The sequence below is a fragment of the Streptopelia decaocto genome, assembly GCF_964273445.1.
Source record: "Streptopelia decaocto genome assembly, chromosome: 6".
In the NCBI taxonomy this organism is placed as follows: Eukaryota; Metazoa; Chordata; class Aves; order Columbiformes; family Columbidae; genus Streptopelia; species Streptopelia decaocto.
In genome coordinates, this window is record NC_138660.1 from 47526396 (window position 1) to 47538929 (window position 12534).

Below are 12534 nucleotides of genomic sequence, written 5' to 3' on the forward strand. Positions count from 1 at the left end.
ATATAGCAGAGGGATCTGAGGGAAGGTTTTGTTTAACTGTTTGATTAAAATCTTACTAACATGGAAATAAATAAAAATATAAAAAAGCAAGCAGTCAACCACACAAAAACTTACCAACATCCATGGCAGTTTCCATGAAGCTTTTCTGCCTTGAGGCAAATTCAGCCAACAATTTCTGTTGTCTTTCTCTGGCTTTCTGTCGTCTGAGTAAAAGAAGAAGGGAAAAAAGAAAAAAAAACAGTATATATAATGGAGGAAAAAAAAGTTTATAGGGTCAGGCTGATTACAGTTGCCACCTTCAACAATATCACTCAAAATTCAAGTTTTCTCTAAATAAATATTATTTTTCAAGCCTAAACCAGGAATCTCTTGCTTTAAAAGCAGAGTTTAAGACTTTTTTTTCCCAGTCTGGAAAAAAGGAATGAAATCCTGTCCTTAAAAACCTTTCAGAAAAGCAAAGGATCTTTTAACAGATTAGGACATGGCATCATAAGGAAAAGAACCCAAAACCTTATTCTTGAAAGTTATTTTTCTGTTACGTAAGGGAAGAATAACAGAGCGAAATGTCAACCATTGTACAAAAACAAGCACTCTTGTGAGCAACCAGCGTTCAAGAGTTAATAATAATAATCGTCTGTCTCACTTCCGATATCAAGGTTGATGGCAAGGGAAACAACTACGAATAATTTATTTTCCAGCTAAGGCTCCTCATACTGATTCCTTCTTCCCCACCTCCACCCAAGATACTGGTCACCAACAGCTTTTACACCTGGACTTAAAGAAGTCTGTGATTGCTTACAGACTGAAGGACTGTATCTCCCTGGAGCCAAGCTGACTTCACTAACTTTTTCCTCATCACTTAACACAGCTCTGGATTTACAAATGGAAGACATTAGAAACTCTTTCTTCTCTGTCTTTCTGTTTAAACTGCATTAGTGATCTGTACAAGACTACATGACCAGCTACTCTCTAACTCCCTATATATACATACTGCAGCAAGTAGCGGAATAATGATGGATGTAAAAAGATACAGAAAAACAGACACTGATTTTCTGAAGTATAAAGAAAGGATCTTAATGTTGACAAGAGTTTACAAATACAGGAAATGGGAGAGTACAGGTTGAAAAACCCAACAGAACTCATACCACAACTGCCTACCACCCACGTGCCACATGGCTGGGGCTTCAGGCAGCACCTCTCCAGTATAGCTCAGGATGCTCCGTCACAGCTACAAACTCCAGGCATCAGCATTTACAGTGATTTTTTTTTTCCCCTGCCCAGAGGTGATTCAGATAACTAACAAGGGATTTCAAAACATCAGTTGGGACCTGATGTGCTGATGGCTGAGTCCTCTTTAGTCTCCAGCACTGTCTGCTTATCACTGTCCTGGCCCAGGACCAGGCACACACAGGCCCCAAGCAGCCAATTTACTGCAACCTCTTATCCTGAGGTGGCTTGTTCATAACTCAAAGCTGCTAACTTGTTTTCTTAAAGGCACCTTAAAAACCCAAATATCTCTACCCATTTATCTGTCACATTGTTCAGTCACCATTTCTCAAAATAACTTCTATTTACAACAGTCCTAAGATTCATTATCCGGAGGATCATACCAGGGCATTCATTAAACCTATTTTTATTTACTTCCCCCTGGGAATTTCTCAATATATGCCCTGACTAAAAGCAGAGTGACTGTAAATAGAGGCCTTTAATAAGACGACATAAACAAACTCTGACAGATTCAGTACAGCTCAGTAATTTTCCATGATGGCCCACGGGAGTTTGACACTGCAATCAAAAAAATACTGCAAGCAGTCCAAGCTCTCTTCCAGTTCTGCATTTTGGTTTCTATGGTGACAACCCATTGCCTGAGCGATGACAAGTTTGTTGTTATATGTTGAAGTAACCAAAAAGGGTGATCACCACTCACAGTCTGCTTGATCTTCTCCAATACAAAACTGGACTTGAGTGTGAAAGAAAAACAAAACAAAACAGTAAAAATTGCAGCCTGAATATATGAGCACTGCCAGTCTATGAGATTAGCAATTTCAATTATCACAATGTCATGGGTCCCCAATGCCATTACAGATTTGGGGAGAAGAAAACAGTCACTCAGAACAAAGAACTGGAAACATTTACTTTCATTATTATGTTAGCCTCAGAACTTAACTGAAAACTTAAAGTCCTTAAAAATATAACATCTGTTAGGAGGGGAAAGAAATTACCTTATCCTTTTCTATCTGAAAAGTTACTCAATTCATTGATTCCCTTGCTTCTCCTGTACATAAATCTAGCACTACTAAGCACAATAATGAGCAGGCGTCCAAGATGTAGCTGTGTTTTATCTAAGCAGCCATTCAGTCTGTCTTTTCCTGAAAGACAATTTTATAAATTTTACATGCTAAACCCTGACTATTTATCTTGTTTACTAAACTATTTCAAGGGATGCTGAAGTTAAATGATTAACAGAACACCTGCAAGAAAAAAATAATTTTACTTCGTAAAGTATGTAACTTATAAAAAATATTTTTTCAAATGTTTAATTTTTCAAGTATAGATCTTGGACATATTGGAGAGAAGTTAGTGAAAAAATTATTTTCAAACAAATAATATCAGCATTATTAAAGGTAATCCTGACACCAACTAAGTCAGATGGCTGCATGTTTCTATCCAAATTTCTAGAACCATCATTATATAGTCTGGTTACATAAACCATTAATACAGCAAAATACTGAAGAGACAAGCACTTGAATATTCTTGTCCACTCCAGCCTGTGTCCTGTCTCCGCTGCAGTGAACACGGCAAGTTCTCCGTCCCAACCACCCCACTCTCTAAACCCCAACCTTCTAACCCTCCCTTCACATGCCATGTTTCAGTGTTTTGCACTAACCAGCTGCCAATCTCTGCCACAGGCCCATCCAGCCAACCTTTCTTTCCAATTGGTGCCATTCAGTTCCCTAAATGCCAATCTTTGTCTTAAAGGTGCTCTCCAGGCACTTGCATTCTTGATCCGCATTCTCCTTCTCCTATCAGGTCTCAAGACCCCATTCTGTCTCATCAATATTTTCACTACAAATAGGTTCTTTCATTTGCTTCTCTTGTCTGAGTACTCTGTCCTGACAAACCAGTTCTTCCCTAACAAACCCAGGCAATACAAATAACAATACTAAAAAAAAAATCTTTTAACTCATCTTGAGGTTGCGCGGTTGAGCGTCAAAAATTATACAGTCTGCACCTTTGTATATATGAGTGGCATACCCAGCAACATGAAGGGTGAGTGTGTGTATCACATAAAGTCATTATGAAAGTTTTCTATTTTAAAGACCTAAGTTAGCAAGGTGTATGTTCTCCCTTAATACCCATGTAAACCATGTATATGCAACATGGATAAAGAGGAAAACTGCAGAATTAAGACTTTTAACAAGCAATTCATGCAAAGACCTAGAGACAGGTGAATCAATAGATGCACAACACATACTGCCCTTCTACCGCTCCTTTATTATTGTTACCTTTCTTCTTTATCCAAAGCTTTCTTCTCTGCAGAACTAATCTTTTTTGGTGGTACAGGAGGTGTCACCTTTCTGCATATCTCTTCAATTATACGTTTATTCAATCTGCTCTGTAAAGCAGCTTTCAATAAAATTCTTTCTACTGCCGTCATTCCATCACCATGACAGTATCTTGAACTTTCTGGATGGATTAAAACATCCACGTCATCCAACCATGGAGGATAGTAAGAGTTTTGTTTTCCTGAGAGTTTGTGATGCAATTTAATCAGCAAGGACAGTATGCTTTCCTTGACTTCTAGAATGGCTGTGGTTAGCTGTGGAGTTGCACCAGGTGCTGACCATTTCATTGATGTTTTCGGTCGAACCACTTGATTTGCCTCGCTGGTGTTCCGATTGATGATCTCCTGAAATTTCTTTCTACGTTCTGCGACCAAACTGAACACTTGAGCTGTCCCCGAATTCTTGGGGAAAAAAAACAAACAAACATAATATTTAATTTTTGAGAATACAAGCATAAAAAACATATTTATATAGCTACAGAAAATACTTTAGATAAGGAGAAGAGCACAGAACATTTAAAGCTTTCTTTCCCCTTCCAAAAATCTATTGAAATTTGGTATAGCAAAATACTAAGCCTGCATGTCATGCTTCTATACATGTCTGTCATGCATAGCTGCACAACAGCCTAGTATAAAATGAAAATATAATCCATACTGAAACAGCTAATAACCTGTTTTGTCCTAGTCAAACTTGGAATTCTGTTCTTCAAGTAATAGTTCCTTACTTTTTCTTGAATATTCATATTTTTTATATTTTCTGCCATTTAAATGCCTTTACTAAAGTCTACTGAGTGCTTACACACAGCAGAACACAGGTGAGCCTACACATCCCCATGGGCATTGCCCACTTTTTGTGGATTTATTAGCGGAGATCCAAAAGCCACATACCCATATTTACAAGCAGTGTTTGCTATTCAGAGCATATGAGTGCATATAAATGACAGAGCCTGTTCAAATGTATCTAGTCTATGCTACCGTTGCTTTCAGTCCCAAATAAGGATACATGGAAGCAACTCACATATACCAAATACATAGCAAACAGATGTTCATTGAATATTTTGAATGTGAAATTCAGAATGCTTGAACATCTTACCCTCCCCTTCTCAGAAGGCTGGACAGCTAAAAGGCATCAAATACTTCAGAGATCAGATATAAAAAAGGTATTCTGACAATCATCTTCCCTACCTTCTTTATGTTTTAGTCTATTTCATCTCGCCTACTGACTTGAAATTTTCATCTATTTTGCTAACATTAACATGCAATAGGAATATCCATTGTATTTCACTACATCTGGCATATAATACTCCCAAGTGTTGTATACAAAAGCAATCCTGACACAGAGATTATATTATCTACCAGCTATAAATCTTTCAGGAACCCACCATTTGCATATTGATTTTGTTTTCACAAAAAAAAAAACAACCCCACACCCAAAAAAAACAAAGAACAAAACAAAACAAAAAACCCAATCCCAAAAAAGACAAACAAAAACACCCACTAACCCACCCCCCAAAAATTTGCCACTAATAATTTCAAATGCATTTTCAATGTAAGGTTAAACTTACCTAAATTCAAGAAAGCTAGGACTACTCTACATTATTAAATGTTAGTAATATCTTGGCAAAACAAAACAGGCCTAAACACAAAGCCTCAAGCAGTAAGCTATCAATGACACTTTATATTTGATAGAAAGCTTTTATTTCAAAATATGTATTAAAAATGTAAGGGCATGTCTTTGCTTAAAAGCCTACTACCTAAGGAAAAAAAAAAGCACGAGTCCTTGCAATATGAATTAAAAGAAAATTCAGGAAAATTAGACATTTCACTGAGTGTTAAGGTAAGCACAGTTAAAGCCACGTTGCTAGTTAATTGCTTAGGAGGACAGACTGCACACAGATCTACCTCTCTCTGGAGGCTCTTCCGCCTTGAACTCTGGTAGATTGAGGATAAAAAAAGTCATTAAATAAGTCATTTGGAAGGAAGTATAATTTGAAATAACTTCTATTTCTGTTATCAGTACGCTTAGGAAAGAAAAATATCCTAAGAAATTCATAAAAACAGTAAAAAATAATCCTAACAACAATAAAGCCAAATGGGCAATAACTTAAACTAATCTATAAAAAGGACTGGCATTTGTATGTACATACTTGTGATGCAGCTAAACCATCAGAACTCGTACTTGCAGGTGGTTCCCTCTTCACCTCTGGAGCAGTTTCCGGTACTCTCACTCGGACATAGTTAATGAAGTGACGCATGTTAGAAACCAAGTTACTACCAGGAAACCAACTGTCATGGCAACGCTCTTGTCCACCTGCAGATTCCTAAAATAATAATTTTTTTAAAGTATACATTCTCTTACATGTTACAATAATTAATGTTGCTTTTATAACTGTATTACAGAGACCATCATCTCTCCATGAGACAGGAACAATATGATGAACAGTATGTACCTCACTAAAGCTGATACTATGATAAGACTGATGCCTACCATGACAACTACATGTCTGATAAATACATAAATCTACACATTTGATTTGAATATGATCAAGTACATGCAATCAGTGCTACCCAGCAGAAGTGAAAGGAACTACTCAGTAATCCAAAACTGTACAATCTAAGATTAATACAAAAAATCCTAACTATACAGAAGTCAATCTCCGAAAAAAGTGTGGCAGATCCTTAGTCATGTAAGCAATGTTAAACAGTATGAAAATCATGAAAGTCAAATACCATAAGGGAACCTGGAATAATGAAAATAATGTCGCTTTATGTTTGAATTCTCATCAAAAGCACAGCTAAAACTTTGGCTAATTCACATCTTTTAGAAGATACAGACCTTTAGCAATAAAGCACTCAGTGACAACAGTTTCAGTTGAAAACCTAGAAATCTAAGCAAGTTTTAGATTCAATCACTAATTTTTTTTGCACTCAATTTCAAGTACTAATTTACAGAGTAGTAAAGATGCAACCAATCTGTGTTGTCAGGTTACATATACAGAAACTGTTGAAAAAAAAATAACAAGATACCATACTCCTCGTCACAACAGTATTTTATTTTCTTTCTTTTTTTCTTAATTGATCCCTGCATAAGTAAATAAACACATTTTATTCTCATTCCTATGCTAAAATTGTCATTTTAATAAACATCTTTTTTTAAAGAACACTGAATAATTAGCAAATACTTTACATTTTAATTAAAAAGATAGTCTTTGTTCTTACCTCTTCATCTGACTCTTGTTCTGGAGAATTTTCCAACCCCAGCTCAATTAAATACAAAACCATGCAAAGCACGTGTTCTGATAAATTCTGATGATCCATTAAAATCTAGGCAGAAAAACAAGACATTCATATCTTAAAAGGTTTTATCTTTGATACTCTCACCATCCCTATTACAAAAACAAACAAACAGAACAAAAAAACTCAAACAAACCCCCACAACTGCCAAAAAGTGTGCTCACAAGACCTGTATCATGAGATACGAAAAGCCTAATCAGGCAGAACACCATAACAACACTTGTTACCCTAGTGAATTTTTGTAGACACTGAGCATCGATTTTAGCATTTTAATTACTTTTGATTGTTGCATAGTAATACTTTCAAACTCCTGTCATATGCATAAAAATACAGTTAAGAAAAATTATTTTCAAGAGCAGTGAATTGTCTGCTCAAGTTCCTGGAATATCTACTCTTAAACATCAGCAAGATATTTTAAATTTCACTCATGTTAATGACTGATTGGTCCAACAAAATACCTGATTAGTGATTATGCTATAGGATAAAAAAAAAATGTTCCAAGTAGGTCAAGAATAGTAAGAGTAATAACATTAATATAGGTCTGCAATAACAGTAATGGTACACTAGTAGAAAATAAGACATATGATTTTGGATGTGATGGATCAACAGGAGTGCTGTATTTAGAAGACAGGAAATCATTATTCCATTCAGCCTATTAAGACTTCAATATATCTAAACATACAGAAAGAGTGTTCTGGGTAATACACTGTGTACACTCTGGACTCTTCAGGGTTTTTATATATATATATATATATATAAATAATTTTTTTTTTTTTTAAAGTGGATTAAAAATTATTTTTGATGTTTAGAAAAAACTAACTTTTGAGCATCAGCACAAGAGTAAAATTTCATTTTACATCTCTTTCCAGTCAAACAAACCTGTCCCTTATAATTGTTCCTTGTTCAAGCTGTGATCTACCTTAAGAGCACTTGAAGTGCCAGGCAAAGCTGCACAGATGGCACTCCTGTTAGCTCCAAGCAGAGCTGCACCTGGCCAGCACCAGCACCCTCCTTCTCATGGGACAAGGCACTGTAAGGCCTCAGGAGCTGCTAGTCCTACAAGTGACACTTGGATAACTGGGAACACCAGAAGGGTTAATGTGAATTCAGTTCACAACCAGCTTCACATAATCTTTTTTAATTACAAATAACAAATAACCTTATCTTTAAATTAATGAATGCCCCTATCTTGCTTCTAAAACAGCTTTCAATGCTTTGAGAAGAAGAACCAGTGCTGCTGAAATTAAAAAGCAGGACAACTATCCTCTTGAGAGTATTCTGAATTAGAGGGGAGAAAACAGCATGAAATTACAAGTTACAAAAAAAATGGATGAGAAAATATGTTTAAAATTTCACTGTAGACAGGTTACTTTAGAAATGAATAGTTTTAGAGTGTAGCCTAGTAAAGTTTTAACTACAATTTGGTTTTGAACAGGCCAAATTTCCTATGTAGATAACACCCATTAGAAAGAGAGGGATAAAAGTTGTTAAAACAAATACTGTTTTACAACAGCTTTTCTAAATTATGTTTGAGCAGCCAATTTGAACATATCAAATAAAATCTGAGATTATGGAGATGATTTAATTAAAAGAGCCATTCAGTATTACATTAATATGAAAAATATGTGCAGATACACCAGTGAGAATCAAATGCCATGTTGACTAACAATTCTGAAAAGTCAAATTGTCAAATGTAGTTTACTGTTCTTCTGTAGGCAGTCCCACAAGTCAAGAGGTATAAAAGCTGTCATAAATTGGCAAAATTTCACAAATAGACAAAATATAATTTAAGCCAACCCATGGAAATCACTAAATGATTTCTACCATCCATAAATCTCGTAGAAATGTATTCAGCATTCCAGCTAAAAGAGCAACCCAGAAATTTTAAGATTCTCAAGATGAAGCTTCTTCATGGAATAAGAGAAAGAATGGCCAAAAAAACCAAAAAACAAACAGAAAAAAACACCAAAAAACCTAAACAATGAGCAAGACGGTAAAAGATGATGCATTCCTTCTCCATTTTTCTTCCATGTTGACATATTATTTCACCTTATACATAATGTCAAGGTCCACTTTCCTTCAGCAGCCTTCCTATAAGTCTCCTGTCCAGAACTTTCTCTGGATATGCTCCTTCCCCAGCCTCTGCTACATATCATACTGCCGCATCTCAGCCTTGTTCTTCACTCTGCAGCGCTCAGGCATCCCAGCCCCTGCAGCAGGCCGGGGGTGAGCAGGGTTAAACATACTGCACACAGCAGCTTCTCTGGCCAAGATCACGGAAATCCCTGAGAAACAAGGTACTGCTCTCTGGACAAAGTTCTATCGGCTCTGGTGTGGGGCTGACTTGCTTTGGACTTCAACAGTTAACAGAATAAAACAAACAGCCACTGAACACGCAAATAATGTGACTATGCAATGTCTACAGTTTGGCTAAATTCAGGTCCAGAATCTTGATAAAAGAACCTTTAAAACGTGGGAAAAGGGGACGTATTTTGTCCTTCCGTCCTGGAAACTCACGCCAGAACAGGCATTCAGCATGATAAATGTCAGCCATTGGTTATGTTTTGGCAAGATAAGGAACTAGACGTCTGACAACAGAAAACCTTGACCAACCAAGTCAAGATGTTGTACTACTGAGCTTCCAAAAATTTCATTCAATAGTTTCTGCATATTAAATTCAGTCTTCACCATAACATGTCTCATTCTATTACGGGTAAGGAAGAATTAGTAGTAAAACAGAAATTTTTTTGTATTTTATATTGTTTAACTAGATTTTTAAAATTGCACTGATTACATAGCAAAACCTATAGTTTACTGAAGTCATTAATTTGTAAGCAATATGAAGCTTTTTAGAAAGAGTCCTTTTCTATCATAAGGATGACATCTATTGAATGAATTCAGATAAAATCTTCACTCATCTTAATGATACACTGACAACTTATATGATACTTCATTAGAGAAAGAAATCAGCTGATACAACTTCATGGGAATAAGCCTGGTTCTTTGTGAATATCACAGTTATTACGATACTTAACAACAGGTGTTTCACAGTGAAACAAAACTTTAGGGGAGCTGGGAGCACTTTAAAAAGTAGAAAAGGAGAGCATGCCCAGGAAAAGCACTACTCAATCAAACCACTTTTTATAGTCCCTCATCTGCCTCTGCAGCATGCTGGTTTGAAAGCACTATTCCAAGAACAAAGACAAAGATTCAAAGTCTCTTTTTCTGATGAATGTAGTCTTCAAAAAAGATGAAAGTGGTAGAAAAACCTCATACTATACTTAGAAATCAAACAAAAAATTATATAAATTAGAACCTGACTACTGTAAATAACCTATTCAAAAATCATGCTTATAAGAACTCCTGTTCTAAAAAAGTGGAAATAAAATACTGAATTTAATGAGAATTATGACTGTACCTTGTAAAGAAGTGTGAAAAGCACAATGTGCAGGGTTTTACAGTGCAAAAGCTTTATGAGACCTTTGTAACTTGGATGTAGTGGTGTTCTCTTCTTATAAGGAGGCCACGGGTTCCCAGGGAATTTACCACTTTGCTTTAAACTGTTGAAACAGATGAGACTTCTGTTAAACACTGCAGTAACATAAACACCTGCCGCTGCTATATAAACCTATCCCGCATTCTTTTTATTTAGATCAACTTCAACATTGATGAGCATTTCTATGCCATTTAATATATTTAAGCAGCATTCCAAAAATGCATACACAAGCTGAATCCAGTCTTATTTTTCTGTGGATTACCGCTGATTTAAATGACCTTTACTTGTAAAGTGAAATGGATTTTTAATTACTGTTATGAAATTAAGCTATGAATTTAAGAATTGAATTTCATTTTAAGAATCACACAGAGATGAAAAACTTTTCACTCCACCCAAATCCACATTAGTCAGATATCCAACACAGAAATGTCACATCTGTAGGAATGGATTACAGGCAACGCTAGGAAACACTAGACATGGATGGAATGTTAAGGGACAGTGTTAAGACCAAATCATCTTGTTTCTTAGAACTTAAGAGGGTGCCACAGTGTTTTTCCTGTATTTAAATCAGAAATTTCATTCACTTGTGTTTTCTGTCATAGGTGAATACATAGAAAAAAACCCACACTGTCTTCAAAATAATTTCAAAACACAGAACACGGTACTGTGCATCATGTACCTAAGTGTAAAATAAAAGTAGATATGGCTGCTTTCTTCAAGTAATTTGGTTAAGTATTTTTAGCTGTGATGACATCCACTACTTTGTCTGTGGCACTCCAGATTTATTTTTAAACATTTATGGAATAGTAACAGACTAAGCTAACCAAAACCCTGATTCTGCCTTTAAACTTGTAACCTATTTCCTCAATGACAAATATGGGGCCTGAAAACACAAATAACACTATTAGCATTACCAGACAGGGAAAACAAAAAAATATATTCTGCTATGAGCAACCATACTATATTACATTTCCAAAAATGATCCAACTTACAATGCTGTATATCTATCCATTGCAGACTGCACATCTCTACGGTAAACCGTTCGAAGTATTACCATGACGGGGTCAAATTCCTTATCCCAGACTTCAGCTGTTGTTTTAAAGAAGTCACATGTTAAAATTCTCTTTATAGACCTTACAACTTGTTCTGGATTATCCTTAACTACCCTTAATTACATAATTTTCTATTAGATTTTTTTTTCAGAAAAGTACAGTAATTTTTGCTAATTCTTACTAATAATACTTACTACAATAATAATTATGACTACTTATCAAGATATAAAAATTTCAGCAAAAATATTTTTCTTAGCTCCAAAACAACAAATTAAAAATCAAATAAGGCAATAGATCTTTTCTATCAACAAGCTTTATTTAAGCATCTTCTAGCTTTCCTTTCTATTACATAATAGTTCACAATGTGGGATAAAAAAGAAAAACCACATATTTCTGATAAAGTAACACTTGTAACACATGCTGAGTTTAAAAAAAAAAATTTAAACGTAAGTTAATGTATTTATCCAGTTGTAAGTATATGAAGGTAGTCCTAAAATACACCTTCTCTGTACACGTCTTGGTTTGCTCTTTTTAATTTACAAGTACATGGAAAGAAAAGGTTTTAGCTGTTTTTCACTCAGTGCAAGCCCTCTGGAAAACAGGAAGTCTGCAGAGCTGTTAGCAGGTAGGCGATATTTAACTATTAAGTGCAATGAGCCAAATGACTACACCACCGTTTTTTGTTCAGTCACAAATGGCCAAGTTTCTTACCACGTAATGTTTGTGATAAATCCTTTACAAACGTACCTTTGTTTAATAATTAATATCTATCTATGCATTATTTAGGCATTAAAATGTTAAGTTATCCTCATTTAATTTAGTAACTCTAAAGTAACACCCAGAGTGGCTTTCCAGAGCAATTACAAACAGAAAAGCCCAAACTGTAAAGATATCCCACTTAACTTCTATTTTTTTTTCCTATTTACAAGTCATTAAAAAAAAAAAAACACTCTAGGTTTCCAACCTAAAGCCAAAGGAAGCTGTTCGTTCTATGAATTGTTTGGAAATGTTTAGCTCCTGCAACACAGCAACACGATGGCCAGATTCACTGATCCCATCAAAGGAAGAAGAAAACCAGCGAATACAGAATTTTAGCTCCACCAGCAGGCGTAACACAACACAAGTGC

The 12534-nt window shown here is 35.4% G+C and overlaps 1 protein-coding gene across 1 annotated transcript in view; it reads right to left on the reverse strand.

Moving 5' to 3' along the window:
• Positions 1-12534, reverse strand: part of UBR3 (ubiquitin protein ligase E3 component n-recognin 3) — a 120285-nt gene that overhangs the window by 60515 nt on the left and 47236 nt on the right. The window contains exons 19-24 of the mRNA XM_082055473.1: positions 11348-11444; positions 10278-10419; positions 6785-6889; positions 5713-5886; positions 3507-3967; positions 115-203 (exon numbers count right to left, since the gene is read on the reverse strand). Coding sequence (XP_081911599.1) covers positions 115-203; positions 3507-3967; positions 5713-5886; positions 6785-6889; positions 10278-10419; positions 11348-11444 — 1068 coding nt within the window. The remainder of the gene's footprint in view (positions 1-114; positions 204-3506; positions 3968-5712; positions 5887-6784; positions 6890-10277; positions 10420-11347; positions 11445-12534) is intronic.